The 20,090-nt window shown below is 53.2% G+C and overlaps 2 protein-coding genes across 2 annotated transcripts; both read right to left on the bottom strand.

Annotated features, from left to right (window-relative positions):
- Window positions 1-518: 518 nt before the first annotated feature.
- On the bottom strand, window positions 519-7,355 carry LOC34621151. Its single transcript, XM_026338745.1, has 14 exons — window positions 7,340-7,355; window positions 6,812-7,171; window positions 6,536-6,568; window positions 6,020-6,227; window positions 5,037-5,136; window positions 4,792-4,827; window positions 4,198-4,503; window positions 3,581-3,692; window positions 3,071-3,368; window positions 2,001-2,225; window positions 1,657-1,732; window positions 1,189-1,266; window positions 967-1,018; window positions 519-592 (listed from the first exon to the last, which is right to left on the bottom strand). Exons 1-14 carry the CDS (start codon window positions 7,353-7,355, stop codon window positions 519-521), a joined length of 1,974 nt encoding a protein of 657 aa, XP_026194530.1.
- A 3,842-nt stretch (window positions 7,356-11,197) lies between these two features.
- Window positions 11,198-19,950, bottom strand: LOC113147620. Its single transcript, XM_026338744.1, has 11 exons — window positions 19,804-19,950; window positions 18,142-18,306; window positions 17,592-17,835; window positions 17,366-17,521; window positions 16,760-17,141; window positions 13,596-13,715; window positions 12,994-13,208; window positions 12,106-12,891; window positions 11,782-11,906; window positions 11,447-11,710; window positions 11,198-11,335 (listed from the first exon to the last, which is right to left on the bottom strand). Exons 1-11 carry the CDS (start codon window positions 19,948-19,950, stop codon window positions 11,198-11,200), a joined length of 2,742 nt encoding a protein of 913 aa, XP_026194529.1.
- Between the last annotated feature and the right edge of the window lie 140 nt (window positions 19,951-20,090).

Raw genomic sequence — 20,090 nt, 5'->3', positions numbered from 1 at the left:
ACAAGATGGCTGATACATGCATGCGTGTATGGCAAACACTTAAAACAAATGCCGCTGCACCTCGATCCCCTGCTTACTCGCAGCGTGTCGGGAATTCTTTTAGAGTCGATTCCTCTAAAGTACACTTTCTGCAAAGGGCACAGCAATCCAGAGAAGGGAAACCATACGCACTGGAGTCCGCGATGACAAAAAACAGGCAAAAAAAGGTGGCTTTACACCAACGAAAAAACACGCAGGTAAGGCCGCAGTAGAGGCAAGAGAATTTTAGTTCACTTTTGCTGGAGGTCAAGGGTGCATAGACTGGCACAGACAAGCACACAACGAGAGAATCGGTCCACATGCCGGCTGAATGCACGCAAAAGACTGCTTTCTCCTTGTCGCGCCAAACGAAGACCTAGAAAGAGATATAAATGCAGTTGTGTCGAATTTGGTGAGAGGGTATCGGTGGCAGTAGCGATAGTTACGGAAAGCTAGCAAAAGAGACAAAGTTTGGATCCGCGATCCTAATCCAAAGCACATTAACGCACATTTTCTGCGTCAATCTCCGGCAGAAAGACAGCCATAGAGCTCTTTTTGAGTGTGAGCACGATCCCTGCGGCAGGTCAAGGGCAAACACAGCAGCGGTACGTGCAGACTCATCCCCATAGCTGCCAAAAGGACGAATAACCCCTCGCTACGTCTGCATATCGATGCTAACAGCAAGAGGAGTCAAAGATTTTCCATAAGGGACAGCCGCGTATGTAAAGGCCTTGGGTCTTTACCGCCATTCAGCACACAGCCAGAGTTGCACCTAGTTGATGCACAGGGTGCCACTACCTGTGGCGTGATTTGCATGCATGTAGAGGTATGGCACTCAGTTGCGCATGCAGGCATAGCTAAAATGACGCATTTGGGCGAATTATCAAAGGGGATTTGCGCCACACACGCTTGCTGCTCATTGGCTTTGTAAGGTGTATCGCTGCCTACCGATTGTCGGAAACAGTTCCTTGCGTTGGCAGAGGTAAATGTTCAGCATTGCCTGCAGCCCACGACACACCACGAATCCTCAATTCAGAACTCTAAGCCCTTGAATCGTGTGTCTCGAGCCACGTGTCTGCTGTACACCACTCCCCTCGGCAGCCTCTGGCCTCAAAAAACACCAATCCTGATGGCTGCAACTGCCGAACTTTTTACGCCCCGAGCACCTACCAAGCTGCAGGCCTTGTCAGCTTCCCGCATGTGCTTGTTAACATCATTGCAGGCGTTGCAGATTTCTTCAACGGCTTCCTGTCGAGGCAAAGGAGCAGTAACGTCAAAAAGCTCTAGGTGACAGGGTCCACAGCAAAACTCAACGGTCTGTCAGCGCATGCTACAGAGAAAGAGAGAGCGCGAGCGAGAAAACAGAGACACTGCATCCTCTTAGACTACACTCCCGCTTGGCATGCATGCCAAGACTTTAGGACCCGCTTTCCGGAATGCAGTGCACCCCAGTGCCGCTTCTACATCGGTTTGTCTCGAGGAAAAAGAAGGCGGCGAAAAGAAGAGGCGCAGGGTGTACTCACCACACAAGGGCCATGCCAAAACAAGACTGCGTACTAGAGTGCATCGGAAAAGCGAGAAGTACTTGGGGAGACAGACATGGGCAGGCGAAATAGAGAAATGTACAGCAAGACTCACTGGCGTCAAGGGAGGCTTTGGATCGCCGTTGATGAGTGCTGCAAGGCACCGATGCACCATCAAGTCCGGATACCTCCTGAAATAAGTACATGCCCCGAAGGGCGCATAGCGCAGTTGACATGCAGGAATGTAGAGAGGCAGTTTGCGGATTGGCGTGGCAGGCTCACCTAGGTGCGAAGCAACCTTAATATATACCACGCAGGCTCGCTGAGTACCACGTTTTGCTCGTCTCTGGACCTGTCACTCAAGTATCTGTGTCAAGACGCTCAACTAGCTGCCTCCCTGCTTGCCTACTACACGAGTCTGCATGCGGCATTTCCCTTCTTCCTGTCCGTCTGTCTCACCTGATGGGGGATGTGAAGTGTGTGTAGTCCATGAAATCTAGGGCAAAGTGGCACTTTTCGTTGGCTCCCAAGGAACTCGCGGTTCTGTACTTGGCAAGAGCGAGGAAAGCTCTGAGCTGAGCTTCCACGGCTACCACAGCCGCCTCCCCATGAGCCTGTCGAATCCTCTGCAGGGTTTGCCGAGCTGCGGCAGAGGACGTGAAGCTCAAGGGCACACCCAAGTGCCTATGTGCGTCGAAACAAACAAAGAAAGACACACACACACAGGCAAACACACACAAACACTCATAGAGAGCAGCTACAAACGGTGATATCGGTTGCTTTCAGCCACACACAGGGAGGCCTCAGAAGCCTCCCGAAACAGGCACACATCTGCAAGAGCAAGCACTCCGGAAACGCAGCGGCACAAGAATCGAGATACAGCACAAGCGTATACCCGTTTGTACATGCCTGAGTGTACAGACAGATAAGGCTCATACGGAAATTCACAAAGGAGTGTAGCTCCCCATCGCCACACGGAGCTTGGGGTGACAGCGTCAACGACAATCACACATACACATATATATATATATATATACACATGAGGCTGTGCTTAGAGGCTTTTGCAGACCTTAGAAAGTCCAGCCATTGACAGCCAGGCATGTATTTGCAGTGCGCGCTCGCAGTGATCTACGGCATGGAGATGAGTAAGCATAAATACAAACTTTGGTGCATTATCATATACGATATATTCATATATGTACGTATATATTGTGCGCACACAGGCACAAACACCAGCCCGACTTCGACAGCACAGCGGCCAGAAGATGCAGGTGTAGTAGACACACATTCGAAAGAATCCAGAAGAGATTGTCGTCTCCCCGAACCCCCCATAATACACTGTATGCACATGCAGAAGCATCCACACAAAACAACTGTGCAAAGCCGGTTTTCCGCTGGATTCTTCATGCGTTTTGCAAGAATCCAGACGTCTTCAACATATGTAGCAGACACACACTCGAAAGAATAAAAGCGCAATAGAGGATACGCAGCGGCAAGCAGCACGCGTGTAAGATGCAGATCATGCTTACTTGAGCGACTTGATGAAAGAACTTAGGCGTTCGTCCTGTTTGAATGGAGGGTGAGTCCGCATGACTGCTGAATCTGCAATCAGTCTCGGATCCACGATCGCAGGAAACACGAAAAGGCCTTGAAGGCCAGGTAGACTGGTGGTACAGACGTGTGCTTGACTGCATGCCACACAACTACCCCCCGACTTATGTTGCCAGGATGCTTCTGCAGTGATCGCCATGAGGGCTTCCCCTTGAGCAGTGTTTATCCTGCATCCTACCGTGGAATCTGCTGCGGCGGAGGTGACGTGCGACGAGCCTGTTGGCGAGCAGCATCATTTCCTCAATCATTTGATGCGAGCGAGATTGCTGCATGCAAACCATGCACAGGCCCCACCCATCTTCCGAGTCACGCCGGAACGCGCGTGGGAGAGTCTATGGAATCCAGGCAGAGGCACCTGCAGTACTGGACAGGCAGCAAATACGTTCTGGCGAGGAAGGCAGCAATCAAGAGCCAGAACAGGCAGAAGCATATCAAATCGTGCCGCACAGTTTCAAGTTCCCAGCCCATAGGCCTTTGCAGCGCGTCGAAAGAAAAGCGCAACTCTGCACTGTGGACTTCAAACGGTGAGGAATCCTGAGTACAAACAAATAAACAAATGTAGCCTTGTCGATAGGTATTGCGCAAGAAGCAGCACCGAGAGAGAGAGAGAAAAAAAAATTCACCAGCAGCAGCGGTAGGGACACCCCAAACCGCTTCAACATCGTGCCAATGAGGCCTTAGAAGCGGTATAGCAAACGCATGCGCAGAGACTGCTAAAACACCCGCCTGATGAAAACAAGTGTTGCGCCAAATCCCGCGCTGCGCTGCTCGGAAATTCGAGAACTAGCCCCCTGTCAACTCCTCAAGCAGTGTGTCGCAAGCCGCTGCGATCGTCAGCAGCGTCACGGACCAAGCTAAATGCCCTAATACACCCTAGCCTACTCCGAACCTTGAAGCGCTTGCTTCTCATGTTAGCGGTGAGCCTGTCGAGGAGTCTTAAGTCAGCAACAAGGGTATCCCAAGTCTGTGTGGTGCACGGCAGTGTAAACGCTTCACTGGCGTCTTGCATTGCCCGCCTCTCGCAGCAGCAGCAGCTTCCCCACAGCTGTGGCCTTTGCTGCTGCTGCTTCTGCTGCTCGTGGTGAGCAGGACTGCTGTTTGGAAGTGCGTCGAAATCTGCATCGGCAGATCTCTTGAGCGAGTCTCCCCAAGTGTCTGCTGCCGCGTGTTCCTCCCACGTCCCTTGGAGCTGCTCTTCGTCTTGTTGCTGCTGCTTGCTGCGGTTAGTCTTGCCTGTGCAGCAGCTACACCGCAGGATTGTGTTTCCCCATGAGGCCGTTCCTTTGATCTCTGGCGCCACTGTCGGCTGCTGCTGCTCCGCAATTTCGTTTCCGTCAATGAGCTCTTGCACCTGCAGTGAGGAAGAGCGATACGGGGGGAGGGAAGGGGCAAGCACATACATACAGTCATGGGAGTAGCGTATTAGTCGCATGCAGGACAGGCTGTCGCCTTAAACAGAGCAGCGAGCAGCGGCAAAAAGCAAGACAGCTGCAGCACGAGAAGGGCGCAGACGACGCATGCGTCGATCTAGGAAAAGAAGGAGAAGACGGGCTGCTGCTAGTCTACTACCACCAGCTGCACAGCTCAGTGTCCACGCCTCCGGAGAAGAAAACGAAAAAAATTAAAAATTCCTTCTTACCTCGTCGTATGAAAAGCGACAGCAGGACTCAATTACCTGCACAGCAACGCGAGGAGCAAAGGGAGTAGGCTGTAAATGCACAGCCTTGGAAGCAGCGCAGGCAGACGGCTGCCCACCATGAACAAGGCGACGACTGCTCCGACGTGTCTTGTCTGATGCAGCAGGGTAGCGTGACGCCATGTGTATTCAGGTGCAGTCCCCACGTCAGAAAAAAGGCTTTTTATAATTTATTCACGAAGACTCACAGACTTGAAAAAATATGGGCAAAAGCGTTTGTTAGGAGTGCCATCCGCGAAGAATCGCGCAATGACAGAAAACGTCAACTTGGGGCCTCCCGGATGCAGACTGTGCAAATGCATCGCAGGAGCTCAAAAATGATGTCTCTTTTTACGCAAAAAATCATGGCTTTCCTCTGTGTTCCCATGGATCATTGTGTGTGTGTGTGTATGTATGTATGTGTGTGACGATTTGACAGCCCTAAACTGCTCAGGATTGGGGGGAAAAGGGGACTGGCTGTGGAGACTGGTGGCTAGGACGTAGAGGTAGAACATGCAATTTTAAACACCTGCAAACATTGTCGGCGAGGGCTCGAGGCAGCATAGGGTAGCACATGTGGGGCAGATAGCTGCGTCGTGTCAAAAACACACAGCCATAAAGACAGGCAGCCCAGACGCCACGCGCATCACGGCCGTTGCGGTGGGAATAATTCTTTTTCGAAAGAAGGCGGCGCAGAGAGACAAGCAGAAACTTCGAATTACGCAGAGAAAGTGCTCGCGTATGCGAAAGAGAGAGACAGAGAGAGAGCGGGAGAGAGACACCACACAGAGAGACTCACAGAGAGACAGAGAGAACATTGCACAGCGCACTGCCAGGAAGCTCTGTAGGGAGGTGAAAGCGTAAGGAGGGGCAACGCCAGTCAGAGGCGATGCGCTCAGTGCAGCAGAGAGGAGCAGAAAGAGTCACCGTACAGAAACACAGACAGACAGAATAAGATCGAGAATGCATGCGGCGAGGGGAGAAGCGCAAAGAGGTGGGGAAACTCAGAAAATGCGGAGCAGGGGAAGGGCTGTTAGGGCGTGATTTGAGAGGCAGATGCCAACCACAGAAAACGTAAACGACGTTTTTTTTGAACTTCATAGGCAAGCAAAGCTATATTTTGAATTTTATAGGCAAAGCTCTCTCTCTCTCTATGCATATTTATTTATATACAGCTTTCATCGGTCCGTACAGAGTGGCACAGCGCGTCTTTGCCTCCTTATCCATTTCTCCATCTTGTGCGATAAAATGCGAGACGTCTGCAATGTGAATCCCCACTTCATACTCCTCTAGTCCAGTTGCCAGGGGGCACCCGTCTGCGTGCACCACGCGATGGATGTGGACGGCGTCGTCTAGATCACGCGCAGAGGGTGGATCAATCGTAAATACACGACGCACGCCTGCAGCAGCAACGCAAACAGGAGCAGTCGCGAACAGCACCGCAAAAATATTTCGCAGACAAGACATCCAAAACAAGGCACACGTAGTAAATTCACCAAGCCCACACAAAGAGGGGCATGAGAATGTGCCCTAATGCATAGAAATACAGAGAGAAAGAAATACCGAGAAAGAAAGAGATAGAGGTATATATCCGTAGCATCCGTTTCGTAACAAATGCACACATACACACATGTACATACAGCGCGCTGTAAGGCTGTTTCCCGGGGCAGGCATAGAAAAACAAATGCGAAATCGTAGAGTGCCAGACCTCTTAGATCAACCCGTCGAAGGATTTCCTCGTCTGCGCATATAAAGTGACCACGCAAACACCGGCCTCTATTATTTCTTGCGTGCTCAAAGAGCATTCAGAGCAGTCGGAGCAGCAACAACAGCAATAGATGGTGTGCATTGTTGCCGTTGTCTTCGCAGCAGCAGATGGTGCATCGTTGGCGCTGTCTTTTTAGCAGCAGCATGTATCACCCCATGAGGCGCATCGTTGTCGTTGTCTTCGCAGCAGCAGCAAAAGCAGCAGCATACAGCATACCCAAGGAATGTTTTGTTGCAGCTACCACGGCAGCGGCTTCTGCCTCTGCCTCTGAGGACTGTGCCTGTGCATGCCCCAATAGGTCCTCCGCAATCAGCACACACTGCGCGCAAAAGCAGATTTCCCCTTTCCCCGATAATAATCTCGCTGAAGCGCTCCTTTCTCCCCCCTTTCTTAGAAACGCCGCTATCTGCCGACAGGCAGCTTCCGTCTGCAGCCGCTTGGACGCACCTTCAGCTCTGTTTCCAGCTCTCCGCTGTTTCCCACGAGACCTAGTATCTCGCCTGCAGGAAAGCGAGATCGTCGAAACAACGCCAGCAACGAAAACAGCAAACAGCGCAGTCCACTCACGCACAGCAGCTGCACCCTCAGGATCTCTGCGCGCGAGCAGTGGCGAGCATGCGCAGAAGTTGCATGCGAAGCTAGAAGGCAGGGATTCTTTTCTCTTTGCACACCTTTGGGGAGAGGCTGAAAAGGCCCCCAGTAGACTACATTTATGATGAAGAGGGAGGCGCAGCTGTCAAGCGCTGCGTTGTCGATCCATTTCTCTGCCTCCTCACGAGGCACCAATACCCACGGCTTGCAGCGGTCTGGCAGACGCATAGGCGCATGCCTCAGTGAATCGAAATTCAATCGCTAAAAGCCTCTTCGTTATGAAGGGAGGGAAAGAAGGAAGGGAGGAGCACACGCGTTCAAATGCAAGACTACCAGGCGCGCAAGTAAAATTACGGTAAATGGGGAACTGTTGGGGAGGTATGCATGGGGTGTGACGCATGGAGGGAATGCATGATGCAGGGTGTTGTTGGCTTCTAACGCGCAAGCATGAGCCAGCAGCAGAAAGAAAGCATGCAAGATATCTTGAAACGAGGGAAAAATACGAGCAGAAGGAGTGGGCAATAAACACGAAAATTCAATGCATGCCTCCTCACCGATTGGCTCAGCACGAACATAGCCCTCCGCTGCGCCTCTCTGCAGCAAAGACAACACAGAGGTACATCCCCACACAGAGAAACATACATACATACATGCATGCATGCACACATATGCGCATACATATGTGCATACATATATGCATATGTATATATGAATGCATTGTACAGACATACACACATATATATATGCATATATTGTACAGACATACACAAAAACACAAACACATAAACAAACACATGCAGATAGAGAGATACGCACACGCCCATACAGATAAACATACAGATACATACATACACCAATACACATACAGATACATACATACACCAATACACATACAGATACATACATACACAAATACACATACAGATACATACATACACAAATACACATACAGATACATACATACACAAATACACAGACAGATACATACATACACCAATACACATACAAAAACACACAAACACAGAAACACACACATATACCCATATACGCATACAAGGCAGGTACAAGACAGCCTCGTTTTTCTGCCACTCAGCGAGAGCAGTACAAGCTGGAGCACGAATGGCTAGCAAGGAGGAAGCGAAACAGCAACATTAGGCGTGGCAGCTTGCCCCCGTGTTCCTCCGAAGGCGACAAACAAATTGTCTGTGAGCTCTGAGGCTTCCCATTTTTTCGACAAGGCGCTCTTCTTGCTGCTGAATCATCTGCTGCTGCTGCTGTTGCTGTTGTTGGTCTTCTTTCTTCTCCTGCGTCTGTGCATCAGGGCTTGCTGCTGCACCTTGCCTCAATGCCAGCAACAGCAGTGCCTTGTCCTTTGGTGACAGATACTCCGCTGCGACTGCCACCACACGGCCAGTGCGCCTCCGTGTAATGCCTGCAGTGGGAGATACAGCAGCAGCAGGGAAGACGATTCGAGGGGCGTGCAGACAGATCTCTCTAAGACTAGATGCCGCAGCAGTGCCTCTAAAAGCAGTGGCGGCTGCCGTCACGACTGCAGACAGCCCGTCTCTCAGCGCCATCTTCGGTAGCAGCGACTCCCCGTGATTAGCGCATCTTTGTGCGCAGAGAGACACCCCAACGCCCCTCGCAGCAACAGCAGCTGGTGAGCAGCAGCCTGCCGCTTACCAGGTTTGGTGGCGTCATCTTCCTCGTCCGACAGGAGGCCAGTAGAAGCGTCTGCACAGGATTCTAGAGAAAGCCACTGATCCTCTGGGAGCACCTGCAGTAGCAGCAGGAAGGGGCAGCACCGAGACAGAACGCAGCGGGTTATCTTGTCTTGCGTCTTTTGAAACTGCTCAACATCGACCAGCAAGGTTCGTTTTCTACGCTGCTGATACAGTGTGAGCAGTGTGAAGTATTGCCGGAGCCAGCGGAAGTCTCTGCCGCAGCTGTTCGAAAGGAAGCACGCCTTGAGGGGATACGGCAGGGGCATGCAGCTCAGCCTCGCCTCGATTTGCACGAGTTCCCCGTGTATTGCACGTCCGCGGTTGTTTCGGCCTGCAAGAAACACGCAAACTCGCTGTTGAATTCAACGAGAAGAAGGGCAGCCGCAGGACCGCTAGTTATTCATCGCGCCACCAGCAGACGTAGGAACCGCTGAGCCATACCTTTGATGATGACATCAGGAAGCCCATCATTCGAGGAGACGAAGGCATCATCCGGAAGCTTACGATTTACTGTCAGGCGGCCCTGTAGAGAAAAAGAGAGGCATTTCTCATGATGGGGCTGAGGGTTTTCTTGTAATGGCCCTACGTCGAGGATTCGAGGTGTCTGTACACCGTAGAGGCAATGACCTTATTCGCATTACAGAATATCCGGCGCACCCAGAAACAGCCAGGGCGACTCTCCCGCTCGATTAGGGACTTGAGCGGCTCCGGGATGGTGGGGCCCCCAACTTGTTGCTGCTGCTGTCGTTGTTGTTGCTGTTGTTGTTGCTGTTTGCCGTGCAGTGTCGGCGCACGAGGGGAGGACTGCGCCTTGTCGAGTGCCATCGCCGCGTGGGTTTCATCAAGAGGACCGTCCGAGGGGGGGCGGCAGAGACTTGCTACCGCTGGACTTGGGGAGGAGGGCGTATTGGATATGGCATAGCTGCTAACAAAGGGCACTGGATCAGCAGCTCCTAGGGTGGCTTGGAAAGCATACACTATGGAATATTCGGGGATACTTTGGTTTGAAGCTCAAACATATTGGGGGCCCCACCCCCGATCCGTGTGGTATGCGCGGGTTGGCCAGTGGCGAAGGGCTTCCCAGGTCACTTTGGTGGACGGCAGATCGATTTCAATTTTCAAGCCCTTGCAAAATACATCTTGGAATGTGCATTTCTTCTACTTTGCGCTAAGAAATGAAGGGAGAGAGCCACAGGACCTGACACAGTGGCACGCGTGGCGGTACTCGGTTGCTCCTCCCGTTTCATGGCAGCTGGTGCTACACTGCATGAACGGGTGCTTTCTATCCAAGAAGCCATGCAAAGGAGTTTTATGCAAGGCACAGCCTAAACCGATTAAAGCCTCTAGACAAACATCATGACATGGATAGCAGATACATGCTCTCAGACATCCTGCAGTTTTCCTGTAGCTCTACGAACGGTGGACGCATTCGCCGGCGTTTTGCGAACGAAAACAGCGGCTGCAGAGTATACCCCTGTGATTCTGGATGCGTGTACATGCACATTACAGTGATGCTTTCGAGCAAAAACGCATTATGTGCAAGATCTGAACAAAAGACGCGAATCCCGTTCATGCGGCATGTCGGTGAGAGAACCCCCATGCATCGGCCCAAGGCGACTAGTGCAAAATGAGGCTGCCTCGGCGACACGTGCTAAGACACCAGAGTGTACATACACCTAGCCCCCGCTCCCCCACGCCTTGTTGCCGGAAAGTGATGCGGGCTGCGCCATCATGCACGCGCAGTCCCCGCTGCCCACTGAGGGCTATTTGCCAAAAAAAGAAGCAGGTAATACCTCTCCGCCAAGGGTTCTAGAGAGACACGAGAGCCCGTCCAGCTGCTTCCCCAGCACGACAGTCGCAGAGGCAGCTGATCCATGTGAGTGGAAACTGCGTGCAACTCCTCGCTAGACTCAGTTGGCTGCACTGGGCCGTCAAATTGTGGTCCGCGAGTGCCATATATAGTGTAGTTTCGCAATTTCAAATGCACGCATTCAAACGCTTTTCAAAGAGCCATGTAAATATTGCGTTGCGACATGTCGGCCAGCAAAGCGAACCCTAAATCCTATACCCTACGAGGGCGACAAGCATCAAGTCTTACGCGGCATGATTTTACTGCCAAACGGATGCCGACTTGGCAGTACCGTCTGTTGCTCTACGATCTGAATACCCCTCGCTGCAGCTGCTTTCAAGCGGAACCCTGCTCGATCGCTCGGGCTTTCGCGCAAAAGGTTTTTGCGGCAACTCCAACGGACTTGCTTCCTACTACCAAGGCTGAAGTGCACAGCGCTTACTCCGTAGAAGCAATGCGCGGCACAAAGTGCCGCCGAAGAAACAGACGCAGCAACTCGACGCACGCCCTCAAATGAGGATCTGTTTGGCGGATGCCACCGGAAGGAGCCGCAACAACAGCACGCCGATTATTACTCTCTAGTGATCCCCGAAGCGCCAAGTGCCTCCGATCTGGCCTGGAGCCGTTGTCGCTGTTGCTGCTGCTGCTGCCTGTTAACACCGGCGGCTGCGGCTTCTTCTGCACCACTAGCAGAGAAATCAGACGCTGTAGCCGCGTCGTCGTTTCTGGTTGCAGAAGGTGTATGTACACCAGGACCAGCAGCAAGACAGCGGGGATCGCATAGAAACGGCCAGCGCGACGGCGGCGGTTCTGAGAAAAGCATGGCAGCAAGAGAAGGCGTACATCGGGGCCGTACGGGGAGGCCATCCCTCTATCAAGGAAGCCACTTGCATGAGGATCGACGACACAAACAGAGATGCATTTGCAAGCAGCAACAGCGGCAGCGGTGAACTACGTACAGGCGAAACGAGGCACACCAAGACGCTGGCAACAAAGCCCGTGGCCACTGCTCCCTCGGCGACCTTTTTGAGCGATCGCATGCAGTCATCCATTTTGCTGCCGAACAAAAAGCGTGCCAGAAGCATGTGCAGCACTAAGGGCATCGCCGCAGGATACAAAAGTTTACGAGATCCTGTGGCAGCGTTCAGCGCAAAAAAAGCACACACACACACACACACACACACACACACACACACACACACACACACACACACACACACACACACACAAAACGCTGATTTGAACTCCTTGCGACGTGCGACAGCACATAGTCTCATTGCGACGAATAGGAAAGCTGAGCAGCGCGGGCGGCTGTTTCTTCCGTCAAGAATAGCGGCAGGCCTTACCAACCCTACGACTGACGGAGGTAACAATGGCGGCTGTTTTCCTCTCGACCTCCGTTCTGTCTCTCTCCTGCTCGTAGAAGGCAACTGTTGCTGCTGCCGCTGCCGCCGCAGCAGGCGAAGGCGGCGTGGGGACGGCCAGGCGTGCCCAGGGAGGATCAGTTGCAGAAAAGGAAACCGACGCAGTCGACATTTCTTCGAGAGGAGCATGAGGCTCCAGAGGTAACAGCAGCCCGTCTTGTTCCGCCGCTGTCTGACTTTGTTGGTGCCGACTTTGCGCAGCGATCCGCGACTCGCGCTGCAGCAGCTGTCTCTGACTGCCGCCATAGTAGACCTCTCGCACTGCCGGAGGGAGTGCCTTGAGGGGTCCTCTTTGCGCGAGCACAGCATACACCGAAGGATTCATGCCTTCCAGGAGGGCAAGAGCCTCCTCCTCGGTCGGCTCGCCTAGAGAGAGACAGAGTATTCGAGAAAGGTAAAACGAGGCTGCGCCAGACATAAGTGCCTCCCGAACGCCATCGAGCAGCCGTCGCTCTTCCAAGAACACCCTCCAGGATGGAGGCACCCACCTCCGCAACCCCTCCTGCTGCAGCAGCTCGAGCTGCTGCTGCCCCAACGAAACCACGAAGCAGCAAATGCATGCCACCAACGCGAGACACAAACATCCGGAGAGCGACTTGAGCAGTACCACAGGTGCTAGCGCTGTGAGAATTCCAAAACACAGCAAACCCCATAGATGCGGAGGTAGCCTCCTGGCGAGTGCTGGGATGGCGGCTGCTACTGCTGTCGCTACTGCTGTCGCAACTGCTGTCGCAACTGCTGTGGCGGCTTTCACAGCGCCACACCGCCTCGCTGGCCGCCTCTGCTGCGCCCACACGAACGTCTCCTTACATGCAGAATTCAGCGGCACGAAGGGGAGGGGGGGGGGGGTTGTTGTTGTTGTTTCATCGCAGCCCACGACACGGCTTGCTGCGCCTGCCTCCGCCTCTTGAGGCCTTTTTTCCGACAACGAGTTCATCATACACCTCGCACCGGAGGCGGAGTTTCTGCCCCTGCTCTCCGTTCCTGGTGCTCTTGGTGACTCAGAACCAGCGCGACAAGACACGCTACTTCGAAGCACTCCCGCTGCTGGGTAGAAGCCTCGCAGCAGAGAGCACAGATGCCACGACTGATGAGGGGATCGCTGCAGCTGGTGCTCTTGCTGCTGTCCACTAGTTGCAGCCGCTCTCGAGGAGCAACTTGTGCTGCCGTCAAGCTCCTTGGCAACGCCACACACGCTGCTGCAGCAGCTGCTGCCGATGCTAGTGCAGCAGCTACTGCTGCTGCGGCTGCTGCTGCTGCAGTTGCTGCTGCTGCTGCGGCTGCTGCTGCTGCCAAAGCTGAGCCAGGCGGAGGAAATGGGCAACTCTGCAGCGCTGCTGCTGCGCCGCCCTTTGAAATACTGCGATCGCTTTTCGCTTTGACCTCCCCTTCTGCTGCCGCTGCCGGCTAACGCTGCTCTTGCCGCTGCCAGCAAGACGCCACGTCGCCATGCGAACTTATGCAGTAGCCGTCTAAACGACCCCTTACGACATCCTCTGCTGCTGCTCCTGCTCCTGATGCTGCTGCTTTGACTTCTAAGGACCCCTCTGTGGGTGCGCAAGGATTCGTTGTCGCGTCTGCCCCTGAGGCGAAGCTGCTTTGAAGCGCTGTGGTAACAAGGTTTACAGTCCTCCTCCTCGCTGCTGCTGCTGCTGAGTGCACGCTGTGGGGTGCTGGAGTGTCTGCTGGATAAGGCCCCTTCGCCAGCAGCAGCAGCAGCTGCTGCTGCTGGGCCGCTGCTGCCACATAAATCCTCGCTGTGGAGGTGAAGCGGAGACTTCCACAGCGCAGCAAATCGATGCCAGAAGCGGAGACTGCCTGGAGATGCTGCAGCTGTAGAGACGCTTCGTCTGCTTCTGCAGCACACTTCGTCCTCCGTGTCTGTCAAAAACGTCGGCGGTGCTGCTGCGCAGGGATAGCGGGCATGAGAGGATCTGGGCTCCATTTGCAAAGGCTGCTGTTGCTGCTGCTGTCGCCACTGCTTGCCGCTACAACAGCAGTGGCAGCTGCCAGTGCAGGCAGGCAGGCAGACAGACAGTGCAATGAGGCCAGGAGGGGGGGGAGAAGGAGGCAGAGGATCTCAAATTGTTGCGTATCGTGGGCGCGTGATTCCTACTGAAGTGCAAAGCGGCCGCTCGATGCGGGTGGCATGCGCTGTGCTCCTGCTGCATGCGATGTGCTGCATGTGCTGCATGTGCTGCTTCTGCATGCGCAGATCGCAAGGGGGAACGGCGTTGGGAGCCGCCAATGTCTCTGATGGTCTACGGAAGGAGAGGGAGGCAAGTTGCCTCCTGCCGAAGACGCCTCTCGCACGACTGCCGCTGCGCTTCGTCTGCGAAGACAGCTTTGCTGCCTGTGGCACTGCTGAGGAGCTGCAGATGCTGCTGGTGTGTAGGGGGTCCCCTTGCAGCCGATGCCAGACATTCCACGCTCGGAGTCGTTGCCGGGGGTGTTGCAGAGAGAGGCGCCTGGTGCGGTGTCTGCACAGTCACGCTCGGTGCTTGAGGAGTTACGAAGAACACGCATCAAAAAACGACGGCAGGCACAGCCGCTGCAGGTCCTAGCACTGTGGACAGACGCAGAAAGACGATGCAGTGTTCGCCTCCCTGGCAGCAAGCGCTCGGCCCTGTGCCAGGTAGTGCTCACTCTGTGGAAGCTGCTGCGCTAACAAAGCGGCGGTGGGGGGTTTGTGGAAGCACAGACAAGTGAATTCTAAAAGAGAATTCGCGGAAGTTGTTACGGCACAAGGGTGTTCCTAGCATGTGTTGTTGCTGCAGCCGATGCTGCCGCTGCAACGACACGACGCAGCGCAGTGTATGGACATCCAGCAGCGGCACCATCGGCTGCAGCTCGCGCCTCCGGGGGGTGCTGCCTCCCCACAGCGACTAGACCAGCAGCAAGATGCGGTTCCTTCCGTTAATGTGTTACTTTGTAGGTATGAGTGCGTTAATGTGATGAAGAGTTCTGTGCGGCGGTCGTAGCTGCAGAAGCTCTCGCGCATATAGGCACTGGTACACCTGTGCCTCGAGCCGAACGAGGCGAGCAGGCGTGGGTGGGGGATGTAATTTCCTCACGAATGCGCAGCAGCAGGAAGTCTTCATCATGCTCTTGTAGACGACCAGCAAGAGCAGCAGCGCAGCAGAATTTCAGTAGCAGCGGCAGCTGCCGCCGCTACCCAACTGTCGAGCCAGTCCCTCCCGTGGCTTCCCCCTATCCAATCCTCCATGCGGCGCTCATCTGCAATTGCTGCCCCCGCGGCAGCAGTAACTGGAAGCTCAACGATGAGTCGGCTGGTGACATCATGCAGAGCAGCAACTCGAGGCGGTACAACACTCGCATCTGCGACCTCTATGAGGCAGCAACCCCACGAGTCTTCCGCCTTGGCCGCTGCTCGTAGCAGCAGACAGCCCAATCAGCAGCAGCAACAACAAGAACAACAGCAGCGGCTGCAGCAGCCAGCACTTCGAGTTGCCAGCACAATCTGTGCTATGAGGAGACGACTTGCTGTTGGGGGGCCGATCCTGCAGCAGCAGCAGCAGCAGCCATTTGCTGCTCCACCCGCTGCATTGGCAGCTACAGGAGTGCCAACCATGCGCATCGCTGCAGCAGCCTTAAAACATACACGCAGCGTTTCTCTCTTTCGATGGAGTGGTGGCCATGAGCTGCAGAATCAGCAAGAGCTGCAGCCTCCTTCGCAGCAGTCTACCCCCTCAAATCCTCTTCAGGAAATACCAGCGGAGAGCGTCAACTCTGCAGGCTGCAAATCTGCTCCTGCTGCAAGTGTTTCTCTGCCTATAGAACCTGATGCTGCTGCATGTGCTGTTCAGCGCTCCGTAGGACAGCCAGATAAGAGCACTTCATGCGCATACACCCCAAACAGCAGCAGAAGACACCGTTGGCTAAATGCGCTGGCGGCCGTTCTGCCGCGTCCAAGGCGATCTGCTGCAGCAGCCCCTGGCGCGCAAGAAGCAGCAGCAGCAGATACAGCAGCAGCAGCAGATGCAGCAGCAGAAGCAGCAGCAGATACAGCAGCAGCAGCAAAAGCTGCGCATGGAAGCTCTGTGGGTGGGGAGCAGTGTGCATCTTATGGAAATCACGAGACGCAGGCAGTGTTTCCTTCGGCAGTATCAGCTGAAGCAGCACCCCATGCAGCTGCTGTGGCTTGGAGGCAGCTGCAGCAGCTGCACCACGAGCTGACGCATGTGCTGCAGCGTGCAGCAGCAATTCAGCAAGGCATTCCCAACAACCGAAAGAAGCCGCTTGTGCTGCTGCTAGGAGGCGCAGGTAGCTCCTTCGCAGCGGCTGCTGCTCTGCTGCTCTCGTTGAGGCTGGTCGTGTATGTAGCAATAAAACGGCAGAAAGCAAAGTCCACTGACTAGCTGGTATTATAATCCTGGTAGTGCATGCGCAGTGAGGGGGCTAGGGGGTTACTTGTGCGTTTCGCTTCCGGCTGAAGGATTTAGTGCATCCGCTTTGTTTAGTGCCTTCTAGTATTGCATGCAGCTTGCGATGTCGCTGCTGCTGCTGCTGTTGCCGTCGGATTGCTCCCCGCCCCCCCTTCCCTGCTCGTGATTGCACTGATATGCTCTGTTGATGTGCGGCTATCTCTGCAGCAGGCGTAGTGCTCATACTGTTGATTGGTCGGTGGGAAACTGTTAGACGCCGTGTAGGCCTTGAGGGGGCTGAGGTTCTGAAGGAAGGCATGAAGAGCCAACAGCTGCAATTCACCGGTAAGGCTGTATTCAGTTGTCTCTTTAGAGGCTTCTGATGTGCCCCCACTTCGCGGACTGTCTCTGTGGTGTGGGTGTAACCCTCGTTGTTCCTTCGGCTACAACTTTGTTGAACCTTCGACCTTGGTACGGCTGCTGCTGTCTTTATTTTTTTTAGTGGTGATGCACATGTTGCTGCATGTTTCCACAAAGTCAGGCTGTTAGGGCTTTGACCGCTGTGGTGTGTATCTGTATGTGTATATGGATGTGTATATGGATGTGTGTATATGGATGTGTGTATATGGATGTGTGTATATGGATGTGTGTATATGGATGTGTGTATATGGGTGTGTATTTGTGTGTGCATATGGATGCGTATGTGGATGTGTATATGTGTGTGGTTCTACTGACCTTTGCAGCTGCCGAGTTTTCAAAGCAGCTCCTTGACGACATCCTTGCAGACAAGAATGTACATGCAAATATAGAGACATGCATTTTAGTGCAAGCAGCAAGACACGCAGAAGCGGAGCCTGCCGCTGCCTGTGCAGCGGCAGCAGTTGCGTTTTTTTTTTCGTGATCGTAGTGGCTTTCGCCCTCCTCGTGGCCTGCGTCTGCTGCCTCTGCAGACGCTGAGGTGTATGTACACTCGGTACATTGCTTTTCTGTGGGCCGCAAGCCTCCTTTCTACGGCGTGTCTGCCTTTTTTTGAGTTTTTTTTCTTCGCAGCTACAACAACAAGCAGGGCGTTGGCTGCTGACGTTCCTGGAAGACAACAGAGAGTCACTTGCTGTTGCTCTTGGAGGCTTGTTGCAGACAGAGGCGTTGCATAAGTCCCTCTACGCCTTAGCCATGCAGCTTCTGGAGTATGCGTCTCTTCTTGCTTATTCGTCTTGTCTGCTTCGATGTCGCCTCCGGATAGCTTCCCATCAGCTTTTTTGTCTAGCTCTTGGACAAGAGGCTTTCTGCGCTTCTTCCGTTGTTTGCCTTCGCTGCTCTTTCTGTGCTGCCTGTCATCTTCCGCTATTTGCTTCCTCTCCACCACATTCTCCCCATGATTTGCCTTTTACTGGGTGCCTCTAGGCAGCCTGCTCTCTTGTGCAGCATTCGCCCCTCTCTACACTGTTGAATGAGGGCGTGTTTATCTCTGTGGCGTCTTTGACTCTGCAGTTGCCGTTGCTGTTTTTTGCCTGCCGCGTGTGCCTGTAGCTACCTTTCAACCAACCCGGCTGCTCAAAAGAGCATTTCTGACCTCCTTGTCTACGCTATCTACCTGTGAGGCTTCTCCTCTGTTGCTGCTGTTTCTGTCGCTGCTGTGGCATCTGCTCTTAAGGCCGCAACGAGCACTCAAAGAGGCGTGTAGAACTCCCTTCTTAGACTTCCCTGCAGCTTCTTGCCCTTCCGTCTCTAATTCGCCCTTCACGTCATGTTACCACAGAGGGTTAACGGACAGGAGGCCTCCCTTGCGTAGGCGCCGCAGTGCCAAAATTGTGGATTCTATTGAATACTCATAGCCTAAAGTGTATGTTTTGTGTGTTTTGTGTGTTTTGTGTGATTTGTGTGATTTGTGTGTTTTGTGTGTTTTGTGTGTTTTATGCGTTTTGTGTGTTTTATGCGTTTTGTGTGTTTAATGCGTTTTATGCGTTTTGTGTGATTTGTGTGTTTTGTGTGTTTTGCGTGATTTGTGTGTTTTGTGTGTTTTGCGTTATTTGGGTGTTTTGTGTTATTTGTGTGTTTTGTGTGTTTTGTGTTATTTGTGTGTTTTGTGTGTATGTTTTGCATGCATCGTTTTTTGCATGCGTGTTGGCGACTATTTCTTTGGACATGTCATTCTACACAGGCCAGCAGCAAAAGACTCCGCTGGTTGGTGGGTGGCAGAGATCTTGAGTCGTCCTGATGTCGCTGCTGCGGCTCGCAGCTTTGTGTAAGCTGTTTTGTGTTTCCTTCACACCTAGCGATGTGCAAGCTTGCTGTTGCTTCAAGAGAACAGGAGGCATACGCGCGAGGATGCTGCTGGCTCTGGGGGAAAGCCTTTCGTGTCAGGACGCAAAGTTCTCCAATTGCCTCTAAGGGGACTTCTTGCTTGCGGCTACCTGCAGAGTGAACGAAATATTCAACAGTTCCTGGGTGTACGACGCTTTCTGCCTTGCCGTAAGTTCGCCTCAGTCTCTTTGTCGTAACCCCTCACTCTGTCTCTCTGTGTCTGTATGTCTGTCTGTCTGTATCTGTATGTCTCTCTCTCTCTGTCTATCTCTCTCTCTCTGTCTATCTCTCTCTCTGTGTCTATATCTTTCTATCTGTCTATATCTCTCTGTCTATTTCTCTCTGTCTATCTCTCTCTGTCTATCTCTCTCTGTCTATCTCTCTGTCTATCTCTCTTTCCGTCTATCTCTCTCTCTGTCTATCTCTCTCTCTGTCTATATATCTCTCTCTGTCTATCTCTCTCTCTGTCTATCTCTCTTTCTGTCTATCTCTCTCTCTGTCTCTCTCTATCTCTCTGTCTATCTATCTCCCTGTCTATGTCTCTCTCTATTTCTCTCTCTGTCTATCTCTCTGTCTATCTATCTCTCTGTCTATCTCTCTCTCTGTCTATATATCTCTCTCTCTGTCTATCTATCTCTGTCTATATCTCTCTCTCTGTCTATCTCTCTCTCTGTCTATCTCTCTCTTTCTTTCCTCCTCTCGCCAGGAGTTTCGTGTGCTGCCGCCGTGTAGAACAGGTTGCCGTTCATGCTTCTGCTCATTTTCTGAGAAGTCCAACCTCAAGAGTGCTGCTGTGCACTTCTGTATTTCGCTGGATGTCGCATTAGCGGGTGTGGGGAAAAGGGTGGAGCACTTGCCAGCTGTCGCGCAAGCTGGCAAGTGTCTGTCCTCCTCGCTGCAAAGCGCGAAATCCCCGCAGCCGAATGCTTGCAGCATCAGCCTTTTCACATTCTTCCCTTTCCTCCCTCTCTTCCCCCCTTTGCTCCTCTCGCAAGGAGTCTCGTGTGCTGCCTCCAACAACAACCCTCCGTCTCTGGTTTTGACGAGGTGAAGACCATGTGCGTTTTGAGGCCAGCATGCTGTCTTGTCTCAGCTCGCGCGATCTGCATGGGACGTCTTGCAAATGGAAGCCACCAGCACCTTGTCAAAAGATCTCGTCATGCAGGTAGTGTGCATGCGCTGCTGCTGCTGTCTCTCGACGCGTGTCTTTTTCCAAAT

The sequence above is a fragment of the Cyclospora cayetanensis genome, unplaced genomic scaffold (assembly GCF_002999335.1).
Source record: "Cyclospora cayetanensis isolate NF1_C8 unplaced genomic scaffold, CcayRef3 CcayRef3_contig_3, whole genome shotgun sequence".
Lineage (NCBI taxonomy): Eukaryota > Apicomplexa > Conoidasida > Eucoccidiorida > Eimeriidae > Cyclospora > Cyclospora cayetanensis.
The sequence above is the reverse complement of the archived record's forward strand: the minus strand, read 5'-3'. Positions and strand labels throughout refer to the sequence as shown.